At 41.3% G+C, this 16,276-nt stretch overlaps 1 protein-coding gene across 8 annotated transcripts in view; it reads right to left on the bottom strand.

Annotated features, from left to right (window-relative positions):
- The window catches only part of cttnbp2 (cortactin binding protein 2), a 74,965-nt gene that overhangs the window by 46,141 nt on the left and 12,548 nt on the right, over nucleotides 1-16,276 (bottom strand). For all 8 annotated transcript variants that reach the window (XM_022225573.2, XM_022225574.2, XM_087135451.1 and 5 more), the window contains one exon: nucleotides 15,050-15,157. In XM_022225573.2, coding sequence (XP_022081265.2) covers nucleotides 15,050-15,157 — 108 coding nt within the window. The remainder of the gene's footprint in view (nucleotides 1-15,049; nucleotides 15,158-16,276) is intronic.

The raw sequence follows: 16,276 nt of genomic DNA, 5'->3' as shown, positions 1-16,276 counted from the left end.
TTTCTTGGAGGTTTTCATTCACAACATTCTTTAAAAAGCACTGTTTTTGAGAGTAATTTGTGGTGTGAGATACATGTATGATCTTTTTCTTTAAATTTCCATCAGCTTATATGCATAACAATGCTTTCTATGATATGACAGCTAAAAAAACACACTAAAGCCAACAAAATAATTTGTACATTGCATACTACGGAGATACCGTAGTTACTCAGATAAAATTTCACGATAGGCACGACAAATGGATGCATTGCTTTCAGTCAACAACGTACTGAAAGGGTCCGTCTCTTTTTTGAAATAAAGCATGGTGGGGGGAGGGAACTCTATAAACAGTGGAATGGATGAATGGTAAGCGTGCATTGGGCAACAGTCAACAATCTGTGAATCATAAACCTTGAGATTAAACTGATCTTTGCACAATAAACAAGGTGGGTGTTTTAATGGATGTCAACCCCCCCTCCCACAATGTTCAATAAAAGCCTCGTTAATAAAACGAATGTGTACATATTGCTCCTGGGGGGCAATCCTGGAGTTAAATGCTCCATTACCGGGGTTGCTCCGAATGCCCGGGTTACTGTGGCAGCGGCCACAGCATGAATTTCAGCAATTAGTGGGTATTCCGACTGACTCCATCATTTGGACAAGGAGGTGTAAGCTCATTGATGGAAGGCTTGATTTACTACCTGGTACCTTCACTCAGGCAACACGTTCGGGCAGAGATAATAACGGTGCATATGATTCAACGAGTAACGAGCCTAGCATGAAAAGTGATAGCTCACAGGTCAGAGTAGAATCAGTAGCTGACCTGACTTTTCATAACCACAGGGTGGAAATAATAAACTGGGACCGATGGGAGGAGGGGTCTGGGAAAATATGAATTTACATGACGGAAATCATTTATTCACTAATATACTGCGGTTCAAAAGAATTTGTAAGTTAAAAAAAGCTGTAAAGCTTTCAACAAGTTACCTGCACCCTGATGCACCTCAGTAAGTTGAATTAAACATCTCCTCATTCACTGCCGACTTGAAATAAGACAGTAGGAAATTGGACTATTCAAATTTATGAAAACTGGAAGGTAAATGAGTAAGCCTATGACTTTTTTAGCAAGCTCTCGGACAAGCACTGAGCATACAGTGTTTATTAATATATACGTTGGGTAAGGGCAAAACCCGTTATATAAATAAACATCTCCCCAACACAAAAATACATCTTGAAAATAAATGCTTTTAGTTTCACAGCTTTGGCGAGAAATGGGTTCGAGAATGTAACAAGGTACATAGGTGTACAGTGTAAATGTAACAATTATGCAGCAAAAAAGTGAAAAAAAAAAAGATCAGGCAAAGAATTACAAGTTGCATGTGTAACTAACGAAATAAATCCACCACAGATGCATACATACAGCTCTTGCAAATTGAAAAAAAAAAACAGTGTTGAGTGCCCCGCCCACTTTTTCCCCTGTAGAACATTAGCGGCACCCAAATATCAGCGACCCTCTTCCCACACTTGATCCAAAGGAATGGGGAGAGAAAAGTGACCGAGCGTTTGCCTGAAATTGCCCTCTTTTATTTCCAGCCTGGCAACTTTCCAAATATACAGATATCCCCAGGGGGTTAACTCCGCAAGCTGACTCACGAGTTATCGCACTTGCTGTAATCGCCCTCCCACCAACACATCTGCCAGTCGTTTGCGGCCACTTCAAACTGGCCGGCCTGCCGAGATATCAACGGTGATGGTTACTGAACCGGGACCAGGGGAGAGCGGGGGTCATGTGAGAAACAATAATGACTGCACAGAACCTTTTTGCCTCTGCCAGACCAGAACGAGCACTGTTCATTTCAAAAAGGATCTCACGCTGAGGTGATTATTTCTTAACAGCTTTTTTTTTTACAAAGCAGAATTCTTGCCCTTCGCAGCGTGAGACCACATACCCAGTGCACAGATTGAGAACTGTACACACTGTACTGCATTGTACCAGAGCAGCTCATTTATACACGAACACAGGCATTTAAACAAGGGAATTGAGTGGAAGACAATACAAGTATATTTTCTTGAAATGGAAAGAGTCAGAAGGGCCTTTTTCCTCGTAAGAGTCTATGAACAGAATCATCTCATTTGCAAAATCTTACATAGTTTCTATTTATTTATTTAGTCATCTATTTACTTGTTCTATTTTTATATTCTCCATATTTATTTATTCATGATATTACAGCATATTTGTTTGTGCTTACTTAATCAGTATTCCAATTAGTTCCTCTTCTTTGGGTAATCCAGCGGGAGCTGATTCAATATTGTTCAGTTGTGTTTTGTACGTATGTGTTGTCCATTTTCTTTCACCCTCTCCTTTGTTTATTTTACGTCACTGTACACTGTAAAGTACATATTCATCCTGAAAATAGATAAATCCTGAAATAAACGAAAGGAAATCTGAGGAGATGCCATTATTGCTGTGGCATCAAACCCAAGCAAACATTCTGATGTAAAGTACATCAAGACCTCCATGCACCGCATTGGTTGAGAGGCATGTAATGCACACACCCACAGTATCACCCCTGCAGACCTGCCAACATGCCCTACTCCTTCCTGGGGTCAGGTATTACCACACAATAAATGAAAATTTTTAATGAACTGAAGGCGCATTTAAATATATTTTCTTCTATTGTGTGGTAATGCCTGACCTCAGGAAGGAGTATGGCAAGGTTGGCAGGTCTTCCCCTGCTCTGGATGTACTCAGCCGAATGGTGGGGGGAAAAAAAATTCTTCAACTGCAGGTTTCATATCAAGTCTTTTTCTCCAAGATAACAACTGTGCAGGATCTGCCTGCAAGTTTTTTGTATCTTTGCATGGATACCTGAGAAAATAGACCACCAGATAAAGGCACTGATTGGGCTATCTGGGCCCACATTTATACAACAGACTTGATGTTTGAGACCACTAAGAGCCCACACAGCACCAACACGAGACCTCCAGTCTCAATTCAAGTCACAAGGTATTCAAATGAACTGCAACAAAAGCATACCTTTGTCATTGTTCACCCTGTTACTTGTGACTAGTCTTGTGAATGGTCTTGTGCATGCTCCTATGTTTGGCCTTGCAAATGGTCATGTGATGGTCTTGACTATCTCACTGCATGCACTGAATGATCTTAAAGATGGCGGTGTATTTCTCCAGTAAACACACAAGCAAAATTTGTGCAAGTACAGCATATTTCTATACTATCTTTGCAGATGTTGTCGGAGGTGGAAGGGTCAAATCCTTCCATATTTCCAAGAACATCAGTTGATTGGTATTGCGCATGTTTTGAATGCCATCATTCAACAGCTGTTACACATGCATAATGTGGGTTGACCTTTGCATTTCTAGGCTATGCCAATGATCATATAGGCAAAACAAATCAACGATGGGAAAAATTTAAAGTTTGGTTTCGAAACGCAAATGACTGGTACACGTTTGACAACTGAGTACTGAAGCTTAGCAATCATTAACGAAGAAGTCAAACATTTACTGCTGTAGTACACATTGTACAAAATTGGATTTGTTTTAGCAACGCATGGCTGGGTACGCATTGCTTGACAGCAGCTTCAGATTAGCAGTACACAGAAGTCTATAGTAGCGGCCCCAGCCAGTTCCCATAGAATCGTGTGTAATTTCAAGCCGTAGCCACGTGATTTGGACATGGCTGACAATACATATAAGCCCCCTAAAAGGTTATGGTTCCAGTTTCCATACCAGCCTGTTTTGACAGTGCAACCATCAAGTTTTTTTGGGGGGAGGGGGCGGAATTTCAGGAAAATGTAAAATTGGAAAAAAAGAAAGAAAGAAAAAAGATGTCTAATTTGGTTTGAATATGGTGCACAAATGTTGTAGTGACTCTTCTGTGCACGCAGCTGGTACCCTTTAACATACTGTTCATTCCATTCATAAACAAGCGCCATGTGACCTCTCTTGCTGCTGTTATTTTTTAACAAGTTAGCAAACTGGATCAGTATCTATTAAAAGAAAAATCCAACCAACTGACCTTGTTTTTAGATGCCATGTAATGGGAAGCTAAACCTTTTTTCTGGTCTTACTGAACATTTGTAGCATTTTGTTAAAGCAACCTTTGAATGTTGAACACAATGTATGTACATGTAGAAACTTGCCCTGTCTACGCCCTCCCTGCACATGAACTATGTTTTTCATTTCGATTGAAAAGTTGTCGTACTGACAACAATCCAAAACTTTCATTAACAACAGTCAGAAATTCTTTTCCCCTACAAATCTTGAAAAAAAACCAACTGAACCTGTACATCACATATGGTAGCTCTGTTGCACGTACTGTACATACAAACTGCACGTACATGCCTGTTATTACTATGATAAAAATCTTAATTAGGTCTCGGACTAATGCATCGGAACATTTGCATGCAATCAGTACGCAGAGGTCTGTGAGCTGAACAAGGCGTGCGGTCCTTATTGGAGACACTGTCATGCAGACTGATATAGCTTTTAAGATGACAAATGACCGTGTTAAGAGTCTGAATTGGCAAACGGGCCATGAAAGAAATCCAGCCAACAAGGACCTCAATTAAAGGCCTGGTTGTTGGGGGGAGATCACGCTCGTTTTATGGAATGAGTAAAAAGAATGCAAACATTTTCCCTCTAATAACTCCAGCCATTTACATTTTTCACCCCGAGGGGTCGCTGGTCCAGATACAAAGGCACATGACAACTCTACCACAGCTCACATTAATCCCGTCCTGATGTAATGGCCCACAATGTTGGGACTCTGCGGCGAGGGTGGATGAGTTCTATTTAGACTAAACAGTGATCGATGCACCCAGAGGTGTCATATACACAGGACTGCATTAATGAGTCAATGAACAGTGTTGCCCAACATGCCATGATGAATCACTCAGGGAAAGCAATTCATTTTGTGAATTGGAATTTTTTAGAACACGCTTCTGTTTTAAGTATTGCTGTAAACCTAAAGATCTGGCTTAAACCTAAAACATTTTTAGCAATGGCTACCAACAACCACGCTCACCTGCAGATTTTTTATATACTTTTTAAAGTCACTTTCTCTCCCAAATAATTAACCGACTGTCTGCAAAAACAATATCACTTCCATTTCAATTCTCAAAGCACAGAAATGTTCTCTGCTAGCACTAAGTGCATGACACAGACTTTTTTCCCGCTGATCCAAATGAATGCTCATTGCATGCATGCAGACCTCAGTACTGTCAATCATATTATATATGTATATGTATACCTTATGGAAAAGGGTCATTCTACCTTATGGTAATCAATTAATGAATCTACAACATGTTTCCAATGTGAGCAAGGCTGGGCTTCAAAAGCCATCAAATTTAATCAATTTAACAAAAATCACAGCCTAATTGGGTTCTAGCATGATCACTGTATTGATTGTGAAGCACATGTAAATTGGTTATGCATCCCTGCAAGGTGTATGTTAATCTGTATGTTAAGCTCAATTTCATTAACCTGCTTAGCACCCTTGGATACTGAACAGAAATCAGCAAAATACGAGTCACACTCATCACATACCGGTATCAAATGAAACATTAGCTGGTAACCTACATATGCATTTGCCATAGAGGAAAATCTTTTTTGGTGAAGCATCTGTGGATTTCCTACAGTTCTGCGCTGCAAGTAAAAACAAAGGCATGAGAGAAAAATGTGCAGAACGAAAAAGAGGCTACCCAATGGCCTGAAAACATACAACCACGGCAAAGAAAGCAGCCCTTTTTTTCACATGCCGAAGGAGAGAGAACTGAACTGAAGAGCACAAAACCTGACCAGAGCTGGACATGCTGGACCAGAGTGGAAGTTATTCAATCCACACACGACAGATTAAAAAAAAAAATTCTCATAAAAACAACAGAAGGGAAACTGTTTAGCCAGGACTTTTAATACAATCCGTGCAAGATGAGCCTTAATGATCGCTAGCGCATTCCACCTTGGGATGATGAGATGCTTTTTAATCTCTGATGGGCACAGCCCCCCCCCCACTCCCCTCCACTTGTTTTAAGTTACATGTCCCACCATTACTGGGGGATGAGTCATTTGAGGTCCAGTGGAGTCTCTTGTCTTCATGGAATGCTGAGAGGTGAGGCCCAAGCTCAATAATTAATGAACTCTGTAATGGCTTTTGGTGGGAGGGGGGAGATCTACCGGCCTATTGTTTGCTGGAACTACAAGCCGGTTTCGGTCAAAAATTCCACAAGGGTTATATATTGGCCTGAATTTTAATATCAATGGCTTAATTAGTGCTGCAAAGCAAATGCTAATTTGTTTTCTAGGAGAAACTGAAAGAGTATCGCAATATTCAGTGAAATCACAGCATCGACAGAAACAAGATTAAGCACCGTCAATCAGTAAGAGTTACCTAAAGATTCTGCTTGATGACTGTTTTGAGTGTCTGTCAATCAAACCTGTTATTGTTGAAATTTTTTAATTTGATTGAAATCCCTTTGAAAGTGACTTAGTTTTTAACATTTGTTTCAAATTCAAAATCCCAATCAAATACAATTTGGAAATATATACCTACACATCATTTTGGTATGACTATTTGAAAAACCCAAAACAAGTACATTACCTGTTTAATATTCCCCCTTTCCCGTTTCTTTTTTTGGGGGGGGGGTTGGTTTGTGACTTCTTACAAATACATGTAAGGTATACAATGTTCAAGTCTTCCAACAAACTGAAGTGTGGCATATTGGCACCAGTTCTTGAACAAGTATACTATATAATTAGCATGTAAGGCCAATATGCAGGCAGTAAACTTCAATAGTCCCACCGCTTAATATGCTCAGCAACATATCACTAGCACCAGCAGTGCCTAAGTCCATGTTTGGCCCTTCGGATGGCCCGGGGCAATTACCACACACCCTCTCTATCAAATTCCTGCAGACACCCAAACCAGGCCAGGGCAATAGGCTGCTTGCTCCAACGCTTCCATTCTTCAAGCTGATCCCAGACAAATTCCCCGAGGAAAAGGCGGAGTGGCCCCGATCCAGTTACAGGCCTATTTTATCTCTTTACTCCAGGATACGAATTGGGGGAACGGAGTGACACATTCACGCAGCGGTCGAGCGATGAACCAAAGAAATTCAGACATGAAAACAAAAGCTGAATGAATATTTATTGGAAAATTTTTTTTTTTCTCGGTCTTCTCCTCGCGGGAATCAATGGGTATACCACTTCTGCTTGAGTGGTTTGTCGTCAAACGGCCCACTCGGTATCAATGTCGGCCGTAAAAGCGCCCGATCTCTTAACACATCGATCGCTGAGCCGCTTGGGGCATGCTTGGGGTGCAAAAATGAGGTTGGATTATTGAAATTTGGAGTTGGGATCGATGTGATTACTACTTGTGAGTCAAAGAGGGCCTGAAGCTGGTCAGATAGGGTGTCACCCGGGGGGGGGGAAGACACACGCCAATTCTCGTGGAAAAGCGCAATTATTATTTTGCACAAATCATTGAGTGACTCCTGGTCTACGGTCAGTCATTTCTTTGCCCAGGATGGTCACTGCACTTTGTTCCATCTGTGGTGCGTACTGTGGTCTTAACAGCTTCACTTGAAGGGCTGAAATTTTAGACAGACGCTGGGTCGAGGAGATGGACTTGTGCGGCAGCTGCTGGACTCGAAGCACGTGGACTTGAATACGAAACATGTAACTTGAGAGAGGTTCATCTCGGACCATCTCAACATAAGACCTGATGTATTACACGAACCTGAAATGAAGCAGTATTACATTTGCAAACTGACCTTCCATGATAAAAAAAGAGAACATCACAGCCAAATCTTTTGCTGCAATCTTTGGTGCTCTCAAATTAAAGTTCTTTTGAAGAATAGGTCCTTTAGGTACTGCTGTGCAAAATGCATACAAATGAAATTCCAGCCTACCTGTTTTTGTTTGTCATTTGTGGTAAAGATTCAACCTTGTCCTTAACCTTAATCCTCCTCCTTGGCCACTTGCTAGGAGCCTTCTTGAATCCTACAGAATCTATTGTGTAGTAAGCCAATGGCACATCTATTTGGACTTCAACTTTCAAGGGTCATCAAGCCCCATGCAGAGTAATGACAGCTGGACTCTATCTTCCTCAATTCTACGAAAATCTTCCAAAATCTTTTCTGGCAGAACTTGATGGCTTTGGGAGGGTTAGAATGGACTGCCTGAAAATTGTTCCTCAAAACCTTCCACAATCTTCCCCAAATTTTCTGCCATCGGGAAACCCATGGCAAGTTCTTTTTGCTTAACTTTTCCACCAGGTGGATTTGGAGGCTCTTAATAGGATTTGTTTTGCACATAATGCTTTAAAAAGCCAATGTCCCCCCCCCACTGTTTTCACATTCTCAATATCACATTGTAAATATGATTAATAATAGGTTTTGTGTTACACATACTGTTTAAAAAAACCAATGTTCCCCCCACACTGTTTGCACATTTTAAATATGATTTATAAAGCTGAACTCAAAGATTTGGGGTGCACACCAGTCAAACTTCTTTCATTCTCAAAATTTGTTTTTTCCTCGGTCGTGTTGGGCAGGGTCTGAGGGCAGGAAAGCCCATTTTAAGTCAGCTGTCCAAGAGAGTCACAGTTCAGCTCTTCTGATGCTGACAACTCCAGATACAACAGACTGGGTGGTGCACTTAACATCCTTCCAATTTCCAGTCACCTACAGGAGAGAGCTGGATTACCAGAACGAAAGCCGCGCTCTTCAAAAGTAGGCAGTAAACACATAGCATTGCACGCATACACAATGACACAATTTGAACAAGTCGATCATAAACTGTTTGTGTTTGACCTGTACTAAACTTACATTTACAGTGTAAATGTGTCAACATGAAACAATGTGACACTAACATTTAAAAAATCTTTCGGATTATGAATATGGCGAACCTGAAAAAAAATTGGCAAAATAGCCCTTTTTGGGTAAAAGTAGAGCTAGTAATTTTATTCTTTGGTTCTGGATAATTTAGCTGTACATGTACCTTAATTTAAAAATAACCTCAATTCTTTATTTTCATTTTCATTCTCCATTTTGACCGATTTCATTTAACTGGTACTCTGTAATCCAATGAATACAAAAGGTCAGACCTGTTCACGGGATTGGATTGCAATTTCAAATCATAGTTACTGGTACAACAAATACACTCTGTGATGGCCAGTTTGCTGAAAAATAATGCAAGATGAGTGTAGAGGCTCTGGCAAGGTTCTGGTGGAACAGTTCAGCTGTTGCCAGATCTTACAAATACAGGTACCGGTATAAAACATGGCCTGAGCACCAACTGTACTCTGTGCAGGTCGACACGTCCTTGCGCTGGTCCTGCTTATCCGACTCCATCTTGACGTGCTTCCCCCCCACGACAGGTTTGACATTTCACAAATGTCCAGACAACCGCTGCCATCCGGTCCCAAAAATAAACCATTCCTGCCGATGCCCCGGAATCACATGATCCCGAGTAGACGTCATTATTTGAAGCCCGATCTCTCACACTCGTTAGCGAGCAAATTTACTCCTAATTGGTTTGTTCATGTTTGGCCCTCCTGGGAAAATGGAGGCACCACTATATACATGTAAACACTCAGTGTTTGATGTACTGTGAACTGAGACAGCAGTACGTGTACATTGTACATGTACAGTGTACATGTATGTAAACATTCAACAGAGATAGGCCTGTAGGCTGTATGATGAACACATGTACAGTACATGTACATTTGCCTGCAGGCTGTATATACATGTACAAACTGTGTACAGTTACATGTACATGTATACTCCTATGTACAGTATGTACACAGGACAGTGTTCAGATAGCAATCCACAAATTTCTATTAAAAGGCATACATTAATATACATGTTTACTATGTTATATACTTGAACATGTACACCTGTACTAAAATGCATAACCATATGTTTGAGTATGCACATCTACAGAACAATCTTTTTTCATTTTTTCAAGAGATACAATTTCCACCTAACCGGTGTACATGATCCCCCTCAAAGTCAGGGTAATCTTCTTTCACTTTTGAGAATGACAATTGACATTTTTACTGCTCTGGTATCAGCCATGCCAACACTACTGTGCCCGATAGGGAGAGGGCGTGGCCAATGTAAATCAGGAGTTCACTAACCTTTACATTTCTACCAGTACATTTGCACGAGCATGTACGGGGAAAGAATAAATGGGTAACCCGCCCCTCAGTTGGTAAAACGGGGGTCGTAACAACTTCAATTTATAAAATCCAGTACTTCTAGTAAAAGATACCGAATCTTGTGTTTTATGATCATTCTCCTTATTCACACAATTCAAAATCATATTCAAACGAAGTCTTGTCCCATCAACTTACACTCAGAACACACGTACAGGTATGTAAAATCTGAACAGGGATGATAACAGGGAAGAGATTGATCAGTGATAAAAATACATGTAGCTGAAAACAGCTGAAAAAAAGACATAGAAGCTGAACTGTGAAAATCTCCTATACTTTTGGACACAGCCAGTGGGGAAAAAAAGCTGAAATTCAAAACAAAAACAGCTGAAATCAGCCGAAAGCCCAGAAATCTCAACTCTGTGATAAAGATGAAATTCAGGAAAACCTACATGTACGTAGGCACTCCAGTGTTGAACGGTGGTGTTGGTAAGAAATAACAAGTACTGGATTTATTTTATAAATTTCAATATTAATACACGGTGTAGCAGTACGTACAGTAGTACACTGACTGCAGTGTGTACTGAAGTGAAAAACAACTACTGCTCTAGTTCCCAGTCTTGCTTTTCCATTGCAAGCTGGATGATTCAGAATTTGTAAAGTACATGTACATTTACGCTGGTCGGTAATAAATAACAGTTTAATGGACACACTTTGCAGTAGGCTCTCAACCAATGGTAATGACCCTGCTGTGCTTTATTTTATGGTCAAGCCCATTATTGGCCATTGAGAAAATCTATTTATCGTAAGCCCGGTCGTTAAATAAACTTCAATGCCCTTTTCTTGAAGATATTTCAGCTTTTTTATTGGTCATTTACATGTGAGTCAGCACTAGTTCCATCCTTAAATCAATCTGTGATATTATTGCTTAAATTCAAAACAGAATGAAAGCAAAATGTGTTTACATGACCAGAGGGCTCCAAGGCTTAAAATATTGACTTCAGTGGATTATGGGCTAATCACAAGCCAAGGATTAAACTGTCTGCCTTGCTGGTGGGCCCTGGGGATTATGAGATTATGGGATCAGGTTTTAATGCAGGTAAGTCTAATGCTTTGCCATTAACACCCTCAGTTAGCACAATTATTTTAAATAACACAGGATAGACCCTCATGCCCACACTGTACAGTGCCTTGAACCTGGCCCCTCAACTTCTGGCAGAGTGACTTCACTGCCCAGTGTTTACAGGCAAGTGGGATTTGTCTGAGGAATTTCTAGGTCAGTTTGACTAGATTATAAGTACCTTCGCATAATAATATTGCTGGCTGTGCCCCTCCAAGCATGTGAGCCTATTAAGTAGTTTTATAGACAGGATGCTGATAACAGAACGCAGTGGGCAATGGAACAAGCCAGTTTGTTAGCAGTTCCCAACTTGTTTGTGGTGTGAAACTAGTAGTAGCATTTTGAGGAAAGTCAAGGAAAAGTAATAAATGGAACATATGGTTTGGATCCCTGAGGAAGAACGCTCAAGAAATGGAATGACTCATGGACTACAGTACTTTGCTACCACAAACATTTGGGTCACTGCTCTGGACAGTTCACACTGTGGACCTACATAGTTTATTCATGCGCGAAAAATGATACTCATGCAAATGTTTTTCTCTCTTCAAAAGAGCCGGGTAGCTTCTACCATATATGCATGTATACACACCTAGCCACGATTAGCTCTTAAAGTTGTTCTGAAAGTTTAAAAACTTCCCTTTTTGTGCCATAAAGTTTATCAGTTTTGAGTACTAGTAGAAAATATAAAATGGAAAAAAAGAGAGAAACTAGCATTTGCTATTCAAACCAACCCTGCACAAGTTTAGGCTTTTTCTTGTGAGCTTTCCCGCTTACTGACAAAGACAGACAGAGAAAAAGAGCTGTGAAATCAGCAATGGACAGGCCCTTTAAAGATGAAGAGCCAGCCGACCAACACAGCCACAGTAAGAGCTGTCATTCAGGTAGAGGATGAGTCTAATAACGGCAGCTTCCTGACGCCTTACAAAGACAGTGTGCTCCAAAAAAGCAACAAGACCACAACCAAGATGCAGGAAGTCATTGGGCTGCCAATATCCGGTAAATTAGGTCCCTTATCCCCGAGAAATTAGGTTAATTTATGTAAAGCAACTTTTTTGTCTTTTCTTTTCTTTTTTTTTCATTTTCAGGATGGGAGGGCGGCAACATCAAGTGACGTAAATACCCCCTATTGTTTTTTTTCTTCGGAGAAGAACCACAGATTTCAACGTGCTGGGTTTTCTTCTGTGGTTTGGTTGTCTCTCTGGGAAACAGTACATTGTTACTAACTGTCTGATATAGTGAGACTGTCTTTCGAACCAGTTTTGATCATTTCTTAGTTTTTCAGATCTGCTGGGGTGCGTTGGGCAAACATTTTTACAAGAGGAGGAGAGTCACACTTAAAAGCCACACAAGTCTCAAACATACTTTTAGATACGGTAATTCTTGACACTCTTTAGGGCTCCTTTGGTTGAACCAACACACTGAAAGTACTACAATGCAAATAAGGAGCACTGTACCACATCAGAGCCTGAAATTACGGTCGGACATCGGACATTCGAGCACTTACTGTGTTTGTCCGAACAAAATCAAAGATGCTCGGGCAAATTGTCCGACCAACATATCAAAAACAGCTCTTAAAATATTAACACAATTTATGTGATTATGGCGTCCGATTTATTGTTTGGTTAGTGTTAGAATTACCTTGATTATGCCCAAGGCATTCATCAGGGCTGATCGCTCATCACCAGCCCATGTCACCCAGCGCCAAGCTTGTATGAACACACGTGTATGCTTTACTTGCACAGACATGAAAACGCCCCGTAATTCTTTGCGCATTGTAAAATGTACATCATGCTGTCCATCAATGTTCAATTTTCCATGGTAACCCATGCATGACACATAACCTGGATACCGTACTACCAGGCAATATGGACTAGTAGTGGTTGGCTGCGTTTGCGCAGTTCTTCCAGTTCAACCCGAGTGTGGTGCGCGCGCAGTATATTTCTGTATGTGCGATGGGAGTATACCCTCGTTGACCTGCAGGTCTTACTCCTGCCAAACAGGAGTAGCTCGCTTGAACGCAGCCCTTAGTCACGGCTCAAATGTGCTCCTCAAATTAGACTTTTTCCTGGTCCCTGTAGTCTGAACAAAAATAATAATGGGGTTGGGGACCCCAACTCTACCTTTTATATACTATGGCAGATCAAAAGCTTGTAATGGCCGAACAAAATTGATTTGATTGTGTTATGACATTTTGTCCGAGCCCTTTTTTGGTCTAATTTCGCAAAATGCACACACATGCACCGTTACATGTATTCCATTTCTGTACAATTCTTGACATCTTGAAGGGGCAGTCCAATTAAACATTCACTCCAAAGTGCTGAAAAGGTGGGGAACTGGACCTTACTGCACTCCCTTGGTATGATCCCACTTTACCCCTCTCTTGACAGCAATGTGGCGCTGGGTCACCATACCCCCAGAACTGTGTGCTGGATTATCAACCATCCAGCCAGAGACACCAAGTTAAGTAATTTGACAATACCAGAGCAACATCCCTACTTGCAAGGACTATACACATGTTGAAACGTACATGTAGGTTGTGGGGATTAACTTTAGCTACTCCATCTCCACTTTCCTACCAAAAGAATCCGTCCCCTTGAGGCAGTAACAGCCTGGGCATATTGATTATGTCCCTGTACATGTACTCAGTATGGTGTAACACACAAGTGTGCATGTACTATGATGTTGCTGAAGCCTGAACTCCCCACAAACTTGCCCAACGAGTTCAACTATCGAGCAAGGTTCATTGCAGTGCAACATGCACTGAGGCATCGCATCCAACTTCCTCCCAAAAATGCAGAGCACTTTCCAAAAAAGCACACATGTGTACGGAAGTCTGCCCAATATCACAGCCATTCCAGCATCCTGACATAACACCCACAGGGGTTGAGTGGCCAAATCCTTATTCACCCACAAATCTCCCATAATAGCCCAGCCCGACCAACCACAGGTTGCTGACCCCCAAAAGCCCCTGATTTGCCGGGGCCGAGGTGGACCAGCGACAGGAAACCACTGCCCCTTTTCTCTGTAACCATACTTTCCCCAGTGATAATAATACCGGAAGAATCAGAGTGAGAGAAATCGCCCATGTGCTCAGCCCAGCCCGCTGCAGGGCAAATGCTCAATACATCTCTGCTGAACAATGACACGGTTGTCCAAAACCACGAGCAAACACAGCCAATTGTCACTTGGCTTTCTTGGGGGAGTGAGAGGTCATTTCAAATGGTTACTCAGTTCTGTAAACAGATGAGTGTGTGTGGTGGTCTAATGGCAAGGGAGATGAATAAGTGTTACATCTCTGGATTGTCGAAATGTTGTAGCTCCTCATTCAGCACAGACAAAAGAAAGTTAACAACGCTGTCACTGAAGGAGAGAGGTTGGAACAACTTCTTGAGGCAGAACTCGCCAGAACACTGTCAACCCCAGGATGTCCAATGTTGACTGTGCACAGATTCTGTTCTGTTAAAGTTTGTTCACAGAGTCCGAAATCTTACTCCAAGCAATGTTCATCCATTTCAATATACATGTACCTACATGTATTACCAACTAACACCAATGGTGATTAACGTACATGGGTTGCAGGTATTGTTAAAAGCTAGTGCACCTCCCTCCTCTTCCAAAATTCTCCCCTAGTCAACTCCTCCCTTCCCTCTTTCAACAAGAAAACAAAACCCAAAACCAAGAGCATAAGTTCTGCCCACATCTGGGGCAGGACAGGCAATTATTGTCATTCAAGTGGCAGGAGGAACAATAAGAAACAGCCAATGTGTACGTTTTACCTTCAGGCTGACAATGACTAACTCCCTGGCCTGCAGCTCGGCTTCCAGCAGCCCCAGCAGACGGAGCAGGTCGGCCTTGCTGAAGTTCATGATCCCCCTGGATGGTCTCTGTGTTAATCAAAGGGAAGAGGGGTTAAAGGTGTATTAACAGCTTGTGCGTTTGTGACAGCACCGCCCTAACAGGGGGAGGGAGTTAATTTGCCTTTAGGAGGTGGGTGCTCTGACAGGGGGAAACACACTCACATTTCATGAATTCAGAGATGATCATTTTTCTTGGAAATATATACCAAACTATTTCGTTTCACATTTTTAAAAATCTACCACTCCAAAGAAATTCTTTCAGAGAAAAGGTCAGTGTCGTTTATTTAAGTGCTTCTTTTAAACGCTTTTGGGCAAATTATGACAAAGACAGGGTACCATGTCTGCCCAACAGTTCTGCTTAGATGCCTTGAACAAGCTTTTTGCATGCTGCCCAGACTGCAAAATCCCTTTGACAATCCATAACAAACTACATGTACATGTATTTGGTATGATCTTTTGCTTAAGTTGATTTTTTTTCAACTGCCCCCAAGAGTAGTACCGGTACATGTATGATTGAGGCATGTCAGGTTTACCCTGCTCAAGCCCCCTGAAGGGGCAGTCGTGAGAGCCAGATCTGTGCAACTTTTCAGCCTGGAATTTCAATCACGCACTCGGCCAACTTGTATCAAGATGGAGGGAGGCAAGCTAAGTGCTGTCTGTGCCTTTCTATCGAACACTGATGAACTAGCCTGATAGGGATTGACCTTTTCCGAAAGTGAGCCCTACATTTAAGCAAGTCTACAAAACAAATTCCACACCCAGACAGTCCTTATTTTTCAATGACAAGCTGTAAATATTTACAAAGTCCTTGAAACTTTTCAATCAAAGACTTTTACCTCAGGAATGACTGCTTAAGAACACATGTACAGTACATGTACATAAGTGTATCTTGGTGTACTGATAAACTGTATATCAGGTATTTTAAAGCAAAAATCTAATTAGAATTACAGGCATAAAAAAAAATTACAAATGGGAAAAAATCTTGTACCCTTGAAAGAATTAAAGATTTTTTAAAATGCAGCTTGATCAAATTTTCTGCATCAAAATGAGCCAATCTACGGGTGCTTAATAAAACAAAAGGTTTTTACACAGCAAGCATTATTTCTGGGGAGAACAACGACTGGAATTATCCTGACAACACTACCC

Source organism: Acanthaster planci, linkage group LG04 (assembly GCF_054643075.1).
Source record: "Acanthaster planci isolate LZ-2023a linkage group LG04, COTS_SCS, whole genome shotgun sequence".
Taxonomy (NCBI): domain Eukaryota; kingdom Metazoa; phylum Echinodermata; class Asteroidea; order Valvatida; family Acanthasteridae; genus Acanthaster; species Acanthaster planci.
This window is presented reverse-complemented; position numbering and strand designations above follow the sequence as displayed.